The sequence below is a fragment of the Odocoileus virginianus genome, chromosome 27 (assembly GCF_023699985.2).
Source record: "Odocoileus virginianus isolate 20LAN1187 ecotype Illinois chromosome 27, Ovbor_1.2, whole genome shotgun sequence".
Lineage (NCBI taxonomy): Eukaryota > Metazoa > Chordata > Mammalia > Artiodactyla > Cervidae > Odocoileus > Odocoileus virginianus.
In genome coordinates this window covers 13,029,679-13,042,239 of record NC_069700.1, presented here as the reverse complement: position 1 = coordinate 13,042,239, position 12,561 = coordinate 13,029,679, and the positions used below count along the sequence as shown (strand labels likewise).

General features: G+C 37.2%; 1 protein-coding gene across 7 annotated transcripts in view; it reads right to left on the bottom strand.

Moving 5' to 3' along the window:
• The window catches only part of CDKAL1 (CDK5 regulatory subunit associated protein 1 like 1), a 603,129-nt gene that overhangs the window by 129,132 nt on the left and 461,436 nt on the right, over nt 1-12,561 (bottom strand). For all 7 annotated transcript variants that reach the window (XM_070456204.1, XM_020875786.2, XM_020875789.2 and 4 more), the window contains one exon: nt 11,376-11,556. In XM_070456204.1, the coding sequence (XP_070312305.1) occupies nt 11,376-11,556 (181 nt within the window). The remainder of the gene's footprint in view (nt 1-11,375; nt 11,557-12,561) is intronic.

Here is a 12,561-nt window from a genome sequence, read left to right as displayed (position 1 = left end):
AAAAAATCCAAAAATTTAGAATATATTAAAACTAAGAAATGAAAAATTGCTTTGATTACATCAGTATGGCAGTTCAAGCTATCATAAAATTGAAAGTGTGAATTAAACCACTAAAATTTTTGAGTTTTCAAGGCCTTTTCTTTTCTTATCCCAGTCTATGATCCTATTAAATACTTGAGAATAAACATTCTTTTGCTAAAAATAGGTAAGTATTCAGTGGAGAAAATCAGACTCCACCTTAACCGCATGATCACCAGCAAGGGACAGAAAGGCATTATGTGTTTCCGGATGTGATACGCTGAGAAGGACATAACATCATTTATTTACTTAAACAGGGCCAAATATGTGACACGAATCTAAACAGGAGGAAAATTCACACCCCAATTGAAGGACATTCCATAAAATAACTGGCCATTATTCTTAAAAAGTGTCAACACACCATGAAATAAAAAGAAAAGCTGAGAAACTATCTTGATTAAAGAGGACTAAAGAGCTTTAAATGTAAGATTCTGAACTAAGTCCCATATCAGAAAAATGACAGTTATGAAGGACAATGTCGGGATCCTTGACAAAATTGGAATCTGAACTGTAGATTAAAGAAAGCACTGTATCACTGTTAAGTTTCCTGAATTTGATAAAAAAATTGTGACTAAGAAACTGTTTTTAGGAAATGCACACTAAATATTAAGGGGCAAAGCAGCATGATGTCAGTTTTGTGAGTGTGTGTATTTTCTCAGATTATATTCCATTGTAGGTTAGCGGGAAAAGCCAATGTCTAAATGTCTGTTTCTTGAGAAAAAGCAAATGTAGGGAAATGTTAAAAATTGATAAGTCTGGGTATAGTCTATACTGGAGGTATACAACTTTTCTATCAGTTTAAAATCATTTTTAAGAAATAAAAGTTTTTAGAAATCACTGCTATGATAGAAAAACAACTTTGGGAACCAACACTTTTTGGTAAAAATACTCCTAAAATTATTTTAAGTCTGTGGGATAAATGCTTATTTTACTGTTTATAAGAGTATGGAGCCAAGAGTCAGAAAGAGAGGAGTCTCAGACATGTCACTTGTGTGTACGTGCATGCTCAGTCGTGTACTCTGCAACCCCGTGGACTCCTTTGTCCATGAGATACTTCAGGCAAGAACAGTGGAGTGGGTTGTCACTGTCTTCTCCAGGGGATCTTCCTGACCCAGGGATTGAAACTGCATCTCCTGGGCTGGCAGTGGATTCTTTACCATTGAGCCATCGGGGAAGTTCATGGATGAGTTTATTTAACTTCTCTGAGTTAAACTAACTTCACCTAACTCACCCCTAAAGTATGAAACAACACCTAAAAGTATTGTTGGAAGAATAACATAGGACAAAGTATATGAAAAATACAGACTATATGATTCAGGCACATATTAATATTTAAACAATGGAAGGTTCTGTTCCCTGCCAATATATCTTCTAATCTTACATACCACTTCAATAAAGGTATTTTATTATGAGTAGCAAAAATAAAGATAGTCCTTAATTATGAAATAAACATGATCCTAAGAGGCAGAAGTTAGAAAAGAGTGTCATATTAAATTACCAAATATATTCTGTTGACCTAAATACACATTTAACATTAGCTCTAATACTTGGAACTACACATATAAATCCCTTGGAAGGTCATAATATGGAGTTATTAATGAACCATAGTTATCACAGAAAAAATAATATAAGATCAAAAAACAGGATAGATTCTAAGGTTCTTTATCTTTAGAAGTTATTTTGAAGCGTCTACTCAGTTCTAAAATTGTTATTAAGGTAATAAAAATGAGTTCAAATTGAATATTACAATTTTAATAAATCAAATTCATATAAAAGGCATAAAAGAATTATGTAGCTCTTTCCAACTTTTCTGAAACTTATATGAAACAAAGCACGTAATCATTACTGAAAAAAAGTTAGACTAAAATATAATAAAGATGACTTTGCAAAGGATAGAATTTATATTCTCTTTATTTAATACAAAATCACTCAGTCCTTCTCAATCCGAAGACCCACAATTATTCAGCATCTGAGAGAAAACTTACAACCAAATACCTTCCCACTATTTTGGTAATTCTAAATTCATAAAATAAGCAGACTAAAAATAAACACCAAAATGAAAGCAACAAATCTAAAAAGAAATCATAAGGAACAAGTGCATTTTTTTCTAAGAAAGGTTAAAAAAGAAGACTTTCTATGAGGTCACTATAAAGTACAAATTCAGACTGCTATCACTGAACTCAAGGCTCTCAAATCATATCTGACTTTTCACTGTCCTAAACTTGGGTTATCTTAGAAAACTTGAAATACTAAGATTTTCAAGACAAACTATGGTTCTAAAGTATGGCCATCTCTAAAGGCTTGTATTTAACAGAAGAGTCATATGAAAAGGTTTCGGGTACTAACAAAAATCTGTGCTTTTTCTTCCTTTACCATCCTGAGCAAAACATGGCTCCATCCTGGAGTTTCAGTCTACATATGTCTAGTCCTGTGGGCTTGACTACATGAGAACTGATTTACATGATAATGGGATTAGTTCATTAACGTCACATCAGGACTTAATAAAAAGTTAGGCAGCGCTCTGTGGCAGGCAGGGAGGCAAAAGGACAGATTCAGATTGCAGAAAGCAAGGTAGGGGCAGTGAGGAGTCACTGAGGGCGGGCTGGGATTGTCTGAAGAATGAATGATCAGGCCGAGAGGAATCAGGACCAATCACCTTAAAAAACAAAAACCCACCTATGGCAGTAAAGATGAACAGTGGTCTCACTCATGCTACCCCATTCCTAGTTTTGGAGGTGAGAAGCCTACAACAGGTCTCATGGGCTAAGATCAAGGTGCTGGCAATGCTGTGTTCCTTCTGGAATATCTAGGGGAGAATCTGTTCCTGGCCTTTTCCAGTTTCTAGAGGCCACGTGCATCCCTTAGTTCATGGTCCTGTCCTTGATCTTCAAAGCGTATTAGTTGATCTCTGCTTCTGATCTTACATCTCCTCTCTCTAGGTTTAACCTTCTTGCCTTCCTCTTAGAAGAAGTCTTGAGATTACACAGAGCCCACTCATTTCACATGGTTTCACTTAATCACATCTTAAAAGCCCTTTTTATTCTATAAGGCAATGCATTCACAGGTTTGAGGATTAGCCTGTGGACATTTTTGGGAGCCAATTATTTTCTCTACCACAGTTGGTCTCACTGCTGCCATTTCAAGTCCCCACAAAAAACTAATTATTGTGTTTACTATTAGTAGTTTATATGCAAGAAAAAGCCATTAATTGACTATACAAACAAAAAGTCATCAGATTTATAATAAAGTAAAAGGTGAAAGAATAGGGAAATGCAGAAAATATATTTAGGTGGATGATCTAGGAAACTAAAGCACCCAAATTTTCTAAATATTGGTTTGAATGGTGGCCTTAAAATCAAATGATAGAGAATCAAAGACAAGAGTTTCAAGGGGCCTTAGAGACCATTCAAGTTGATTCTCCATTTGTTAAATGAACACCATCTGTATTAAAACTCATACAAGGTTGGTGATTCCCAACCAGCTGCTACTGCTGCTAAGTCACTTCAGTAGTGTTCAACTCTGTGCGACCCCATCCCTGGGATTCTCCAGGCAAGAACACTGGAGTGGGTTGCCATTTCCTTCCCCAATGCATAAAAGTGAAAAGTGAAAGTGAAGTCGCTCAGTCGTGTCCGACTCTTCGTGACCCCCATGGACTGCAGCCTACCAGGCTCCTCCATCCGAGGGATTTTCCAGGCAACAGTACTGGAGTGGGGTGTCCCAACCACCTATATGGATGAAAATCTAGCTCATACTTCTCACTGTTACTCTAGAGTCATCATAAAAGATTCTAAGTAATCTACTGAAATATATAAAAACAAAACTATTGTCAGGCTAAAAACTCTATCAAAAATGGAAGGAGAAAGAGATATGACATGTCCAGAAAAAAGAAACTTAAAAGACCCACTGGAGGAACCAAATGCTATTAATTGCTTAAGAAACTCAAAATATTCCTTCTGAAAAGATAAATCAAATGAAAAAGACCATGAGAAAAAGGGCTTGCCTTGAGGTATGACTGGAAATTGGTTTAGAATAAAATACAATGAACAATCTAGAGTATAAAAACTCTGGAAAATACTTCTCCCTCTCCTCCCAAAGAAAAAAGTTTAATTTGAAAATCAGAAACTGTGTAAATAATGTAATTATGCTATCAAGGCAAGGTAAAAATACCAGAATTCCTTCCATTAAGGCAGCTTGAGATTCTCTAAAATATTGAGCTGTTAAATTTTTACATCATATTCAGAAACAACAACATGTTTTAAAAACATTTACAGAAAGTGACAACGTTCTTTTCTATCTGCTTTATTTCTCCATTCTGCTTTTTGAAAGAATTCACAGGCAGCTAGACTTGGGAGAGCAGTTATATGTCACTGTTCTTAAATCTGCATATGATTTAAGAACATTTCTTATTTGACATCTATTCCAAGTGGTCACCTTGCCCTGATCTGAAATACCTCCAGCAAAATTTCACTCCCTCAGTGAAATCCACTAGGGACAGTTTCAGCAAAGCTACCTTCGTCTGCCCCAAGGATGGCCCTGCAGCTGTCTCAGAAACAAGCACCCACACTGTTCAAAGGTGAGGAAGAAGTGTTCTCCCTAGGGTAAATGTACTAGAAACTGCACGTGAGTGAGTTACGAGTATTTTATGCTAACATAGATCTAAAGACATTATCTCTATCTCTGGTTCCAAGATGTAAGACAAGCAAGCAGGTGGATTTAATATTACAAGGTAATGTTTTAAACCAACATGAACATTCCAAAGCTAGTCTTGTCACCTAAAATTTATTTTTTTTAGTCATAGGCCTCTTAAAACACAGACTTCATTACAGTTTCATTATTCTTCATCAAAATTTTCTTAAAAAGAAAGTCTGGAAATGATAGCTAAGAATCAAAGGACTTTTTCAACTTAAGTTACCTTTTCTAGTTAGACTAAGAACCTCAGCCACAATTTTTAAAATACTAATAGAATTACTTAAGATTAATAAAGACTAATAAATGAAGATTCAATGAAATAGAAAATATAAACATGCAAATTTGACCTTTTGAAAGAACATTTGGGGAGTTTGATTTTAATGGAAATAAAATATATTTAAGGCAACAACATATTTTCACTAAGAGGCATTCTAAAGACAGGATAAAAAGTGTTGTTTGAAAGTAACTGTTATTTTTTCTTTCAGTATGGGTTACAGCCCATTTTTATCACTGGTTTTTTAGATAAGGAAATGGGAAACAAATTACAGAAGAATTTGCTATCTAAGTATTTGGTAGCAGTGTTTTACTTCAGTGAAGTCTAGTTACTAAGGAGTTTCATAAAGTACCTACTTTAGAGTAGACAATTGTTAATTTCTGATAAATTTAAGAAAACCAGTGAGATTCAAGGCACATGATACATCCTCGCTTTGATGGAAAGTCTCTGAAGTTTCATCATTAGTACTTAATTCCCTTTACTTAAGATTCTGAATTTTATAAAGATGAAAGTCTTTCAGGCTACAGTTTTCACCTAGAGCATAATTACAGAAATTTAGAGAAGTGCTGTGGATTGTGTTGTATGTTGAAGTCATAACCCCTTAACCTCAGAACACAACCTTATTTGAAAAGGGGGGTAACTGCAGATGTAAGAAGTTGAGATGAGAAGTGCAGTGGGTCCCAAGCCTGTTCTGACCGGAGCCCTTACAGGAAGACGGCCATATGAAGGCAACAGACACATAGGGACACCGCGTGAACACAAAGGCAGATCATTAGCCATGAGCAAACAGAAGACGATCTGGAAACCACCCAAAGCTAGGAAGAGGCAAGGAAGGATTCTCCTGTGTGGTCCAGAGAAGCAGGGGCCTGCCTCTGGGCTTTAGTGTCCAGAATTGTCAGACAATGGCTTTCTGTTGTTTTAAAATGAAATGAGCTATTAAGCCATAAAAGGACATGGAGAAACTTTAACTGCGTATTACTAAGTGAAATAAGGCAATCTGAAAAGGCTACAATACTCTAGGATCCCGACTACATGACACAGTCAAAAAGGCAGAATTATGAAGACAGTAAAAATAATCAGTGATATTGAGGGGCAGGGGAGCAATGAAAAGGGAGAGCACAGAGGATTTGTATAGATGATCAAACTATTTTGTACGATACTATAATGGTAGTTACATGTCTGTACACATTTCCCCAAACCCACAGAATATGGAGTGAAATGAAATATAAGCTACTGACTTTGGGTGATAATGATGTAACCAACATACCACTCTGGCGTGCGATGCCAGTATCAGGGGAAGCTGCATGTGTATGTGGCAGACTATATGGGAACTCTATGTCCCTTCTACTCAATTTTGCTTTGAATCTAAAACTGCTCTAAAATATATAAAGTCATTAAAAAAAAAAAAAAGGTTCTGCTACGCCCGGGCTGGATGACTGAAGTCTAATAATGTAAGGAAGATGCTGAGGGGTTATGTGTAAAAGATGAAAGAACAAAATAAAAAGCATCTGAAAGCTGATTTTATGCAGAGTTCTGCTTCTGGCTAAGGCAAACCAGCTTGTATCAGACCAGTGATCTTGCCAACAAAAGTTAGAAAAGGTGAATAAAATTTATAATATGTACTGTTTCAATGTCAAAAAGCTATCAAGGCAGTGAGAACCTGAGGAATTAAAATCCTAGAGAAAAGCTCAATATTGAATCTACCTTTCCCCTCTGGGTATTTACCAACTTGTAAGCAGTGGATGGGAGCCTGAGAAGCCAAGTAAAAGCTAAGACGCTGAGTAACTATGCAGAGCCTTAAGGGTTTTCATGAGCTTGCAGAGACAAAAATTAAAAGTTGAAAACCTGCCATAAAGAAAAGGCCCTGGTAACCACCACAGAATTTTGGTTTGCTCAGGCTTTTTATCAGTTCACAAGAGTTGATTATGTGTTTCTCTTTCCAATTTCATGTTGAGTGATATCACACTGGTGATCTGAAATTGGCTACAGTGGAAGTATTTACACTATGGAAATCGGCAAAAGCTGCAAGTCAGAACCCATCCCAGTGAATGTCAGCTGTTAAATACCAACACACCACTCTCCGCCTTCAAAAAGTTAGGGCAAGCTAGAAATAACCCAATCCTCAGAAAGATTGAAAATTAGTTTCAAAAATCAATCTCAGATCAGTTGCAATAGCCAGTCCTTACCTTAGAGTCTAACAAAACCAAAGTCCTCCCAGAGGAAGATATATTACAGTCTAGAACCCATAGCTGTTTTTTAAAATTAATCATAGGTAATCATAGAATGAAAATGATCATATATATGGAAAGAGAAGACAAGTTATCAAAATCAAGGGAAAAAAAGACAATACAAACAAACTGACATTAGATTCAGATATTAGAGAATTCAGTATGGGCTTTAAGGTAACTGATTAAACATGTTAAAAAAAAAATACAGAGGAAAGTATGGGGAACTTCACCAGAACACTGGAATCTATAAAAAAAAGAATCAAATTGTAATTCTAGAAGTAAAAAATAAATTAAAGAAAGTTAGAAATTCCTTAGGTGGATTTGAGGACAGATTAAAAATAGATGAGTAAGTTCAGTTCAGTCGCTCAGTCGCGTCCGACTCTGTGCGACCCCATCAGTTGCAGCTCTCCAGGCGTCCCTGTCCATCAACAACTCCCGGAGTTTATTCAAATTCATGCCCATCGAGTCGGTGATGCCATCCAGCCATCTCATCCCCGTTGCCCCCTTCTCCTGCCCCCAATCCCTCCCAGCATCAGGGTCTTTTCCAATGAGTCAACTCTTCGCATGAGGTGGCCAAAGTATTGTAGTTTCAGCTTCAGCAACAGTTCTTCCAATGAACCATAGCCTTGACCAGATGGACCTTTGTTGGCAAAGTAATGTCTCTGCTTTTTAATATGCTATCTAGGTTGGTCATAACTTTCCTTCCAAGCAATAAGCGTCTTTTAATTTCATGGCTGCAGTCACCATCCACAGTGATTTTGGAGCCCAAGAAAATGAAGTCTGACACTGTTTCCACTGTCTCCTCATCTATTTCCCATGAGGTGATGGGACCAGATGCCATGATCTTAGTTTTCTGAATGTTAAGCTTTAAGCCAACTTTTTCACTCTCCTCTTTCACTTTCATCACTCTCTGCCATAAGGGTGGTGTCATCTGCATATCTGCAGTTATTAATATTTCTCTCGGCAATCTTGATTCCAGCTTGTGTTTCTTCCAGCCCAGCGTTTCTCATGATATACTCTGCGTATAAGTTAAATAAGCAAGGTGACAATAGACAGCCTTGATGTACTCCTTTTCCTATTTGGAACCAGTCTGTTGTTCCATGTCCAGTTCTAACTGTTGTTTCCTGACCTGCATACAGGTTTCTCAAGAGGCAGGTCAGGTGGTCTGGTATTCCCATCTCTTTCAGAATTTTCCACAGTTTATTGTGATCCACACAGTCAAAGGCTTTTGCGTAGTCAATAAAGCAGAAAGAGATGTTTTTCTGGAACTCTCTTGCTTTTTCGATGATCCAGCGGATATTAGCAATTTGATCTCTGGTTCCTCGGCCTTTTCTAAAATCAGCTTGAACATCTGAAAGTTCTTGGTTCACATATTGCTGAAGCCTGGCTTGGAGAATTTTGAGCATTACTTTACTAGCATGTGAGATGAGTGCAACTGTGTGGTAGTTTGAGCATTCTTTGGCATTGCCTTTCTTAAGGACTGGAATGAAAACTGACCTTTTCCAGTCCTGTGGCCACAGCTGAGTTTTCTAAATTTGCTGGCATATTGACTGCAGCACTTTAACAGCATCATCTTTCAGGATTTGAAATAGCTCAACTGGAATTCCATCACATCCACTAGCTTTGTCCGTTGTAATGCTTTCTAAGGCCCACTTGACTTCACATTCCAGGATGTCTGGCTCTAGGTCAGTGATCACACCATTGTGATTACCTGGGTTGTGAAAATCTTTTTGTACGGTTCTTCTGTGTATTCTTACCACCTCTTCTTAATATCTTCTGCTTCTGTTAGGTCCATACCATTTCAGTCCTTTATTGAACCCATCTTTGCCTGAAATGTTCCCTTGATTATCTCTAATTTTCTTGAAGAGATCTCTAGTCTTTCCCATTCTGTTGTTTTCCTCTATTTCTTTGCACTGATCGCTGAGGAAGGCTTTCTTATCTCTCCAGGCTATTCTTTGGAACTCTGCATTCAAATGGGAGTATCTTTCCTTTTCTCCTTTGCTTTTCACTTCTCTTCTTTTCACAGCTATTTGTAAGGCCTCCTCAGACAACCATTTTTCCTTTTTACACTTCTTTTCCTTGGGGATGGTCTTGATCCCTGTCTCCTGTACAATGTCACGAACCTCTGTCCATAGTTCATCAGGCTCTCTGTCTATCAGATCTAGTCCCTTAAATCTATTTCCTACTTCCACTGTATAGTCATAGGGATTTGATTTAGGTCATACCTGAATGGTCTAGTGGTTTTCCCTACTTTCTTCAATTTCAGTCTGAATTTGGCAATAAGGAGTTCATGATCTGAGCCACAGTCAGCTCCTGGTCTTGTTTTTGCTGACTGTATACAGCTTCTCCATCTTTGGCTGCACAGAATATAATCAATCTGATTTCGATGTTGACCATCTGGTGATGTCCATGTGTAGAGTAAAGTAATGGTAAACTAGGATCAGTTCAGTTAAGTCGCTCAGGCGCATCTGACTCTTTCCGACTCCATGGACTGCAGCACGCCAGGCTTCCCTGTCTATCACCAACTCCTGGCGTTTACTCAAACTCATGTCCATTTCATCAGTGATGCCATCCAACCATCTCATTCTCTGTCATCCCCTTCTCCTCCCGCCCTCAATCTTTCCCAGCATCAGGGTCTTTTCCAGTGAGTCAGTTCTTGGCATCAGGTGGCCAAAGTATTGGAGTTTCAGCTTTAGCATCAGTCTTTCCAATGAATATTCAGGACTGATTTCCTTTAGGATTGACTGGTTGGATCTCCTTGCAGTCCAAAGGACTCTCAAGAGTCTTCTGCAAGACCACAGTTTTAATGTGCACACAAATCACTTGGAGAGGAAGACTGACTGGGGAGGTCTGCGGTGGGGTGGGGCTTCAGAGCCTGCATTCCCAGCAGCCCCACGGGTGGACAGCAGCTTTACTTCTGTCCAAACATGTCACCGCTGCTGTTCGCCTCGCTCCTCGCTGCCACAACAGCAAGAAACCAGAAAAGAGGCGGAGAGAAAACATCTAGAAACACGCTTTCCTGCATGCATTTCATAGTTCAAAACCTTTTTTTTAATTTAAGAAATTTAAAAAAGAATGAATTAGACTATTTAAGGACAATAGAACAGCAGTTGCCAGGAGCTGGGGATGGAGAGAGTAGATGACTACAAAAAAGTAAAAGGGAATTTGAGGGGATCTGACGGAACTGTTCCATATTTTGATGGTAGGTGCAGTTACAGTAGTGAATGCATTTATCAAAATTCAAAAACCACATGCTGGAAGGAGGTAATTTTGTTGTATGCATATTATATGTCAATAAAAATTAAAATTTAGATATAAAAAGCAAGGTTCATTTGATTTTTTATGTTTATGAAAAATTAATGGTAGCACACAATTTGTTTTAGCTATCAGAAACAAAGCAGAAAATTTTCATTGAAAAAAATTCTACTTCCTCTTAAGACTTACTAATATTTTTTCACCTTGAGCCAATGAATTTAACTGAAATTGGCCTACTGTGTGAGAAACTGTGTGAGGCTATTAATTTCTGGGGCATTCTGGGAAACAGTTTGCCCTTCCTGGATCTCAAGCTCTTTCACATTTATTTCATGTCATCTTATTCTAATATATCAATGAACATGTAAGGATGAAATTGAGGTTCATTGTGAAAGCAATACCACATACAAAATAGAAAGACAGCATCAAATCTATCCTATGGAAAGGGAGAAAAACCAGGGGACTCCCCAGTAAGCAACAAATTATGAAAAGCAGCTCTTATGAAGCAGGGAAGCCTCCTTTACTCACAGATATTTATATTTTGCCTTATTTTCAAACATCCAAGGACTTATCTTGTAAATATAGTTAGTACTAAATATAAGTTAAAAAATTTTTTTCCAGTGTTATCTGACCCTCATTCCCCAAGAGGAAAAAAAAAAAAAGGTAACATTTTAGTCGCCTAAGGTCATTTAGTGTATTAAGGTCTCCCTGCCCCTGACCCCAGCTGGGAACAAACACTCCATAATTTGTAACTTAAGGGTCAAACCATGAGCTGGTTGCGTGAAGGTAGGCAACACAGCTGCATTGTTATAGCTACTGGCTAAATTTAATATCTTACAAGAAAAGTGTCTTACCACTTGTGCTGGAACTTGTTCCATTTTTGCAGCAGGAGTTCCTGGTCTTGGGTAAAACTGGTTAATAAAGAGACTTGGAAATTTGTACTCTTCAACAAGTTTCACTGTTTCTTGAAAATCTTGGTCTGTTTCTCCAGGAAAACCACAGATGATATCTGTAGCAATAGTTATTCCAGGAACTCTAGGAAATAATGAGACAAAATGTACAAAGTTGACTACAATCCATAATTATTCTACTTCCTTGACATTTTAAATACCATTATTCCTTTAAAAATTAAATTTTATTTTTAGGAAAGGGGCGTTTGCAAAGAGTTTTAAAATGCCCTAAATAGTAAAATTTTATAAAAAACATGGCCCCCTACCATTCCCCAAAAGTACCTATTTTTTTTTTAATAATTCAGATGTTTGTCTTTTCTTTTACATTTTAGTACTGATGCTTATTCTGCTATTTCTAGATTTACTGATTGTTAGGCAGCATTTGTTGACTTCAACAAGGATTTAGCTCTTTAAACTACTTTATCCTTCTCTTCCCAACATAATCAGTGCTCAACTTTTAGTTAAATTAACAGTATTAATGGTATTTCCATTGGTGTAATTGCTAAGATATTGTTCACTCTACAGTCAACTGGTATACTCTCAATGGGGTTTCTTTTGCACATTTAATTTTTTGTATAACTGCCTAATTTTTAAAAAAATGTTTAATATTCTATATACTTAATTAAATGTTTTCCAGATCCATCAGTTCTGTCAAAACCCAATATTATTTTCTAAATTCTCAAAGTACCATATAATTCACCGGTTTCTTCAAGCATGAGTTGCTTTCATAATGGACCAGCTCTCATTCTTGAATATGGTTCCTTGGTCTTTTCAATCACCTTTTTTCCTGGATCCTATGCCTTCCTAACACTTGACTATTCTGTTCTCCTTAACTCTGCTGGAGTATTCTTTCAAAAGCTTCATCAAAAAGAGTGGCAGGGAAATGTTGTTGTTATTGGCTTAGCATCTCTGAACATCTTAATCCGCACAACTGACCAATAGTGTGGCCATGCATAGTACTCCAAAATAAAAAGTATTAGCCATCAGAATGTTGTGTTGTTCTTTTTTTTTTTAACTAGGCAAGATGCTGATGAGATTTCCAGATTTACTCTGATGCAAACTTTTTACATGGGCCCCCCTAACTTTTTCT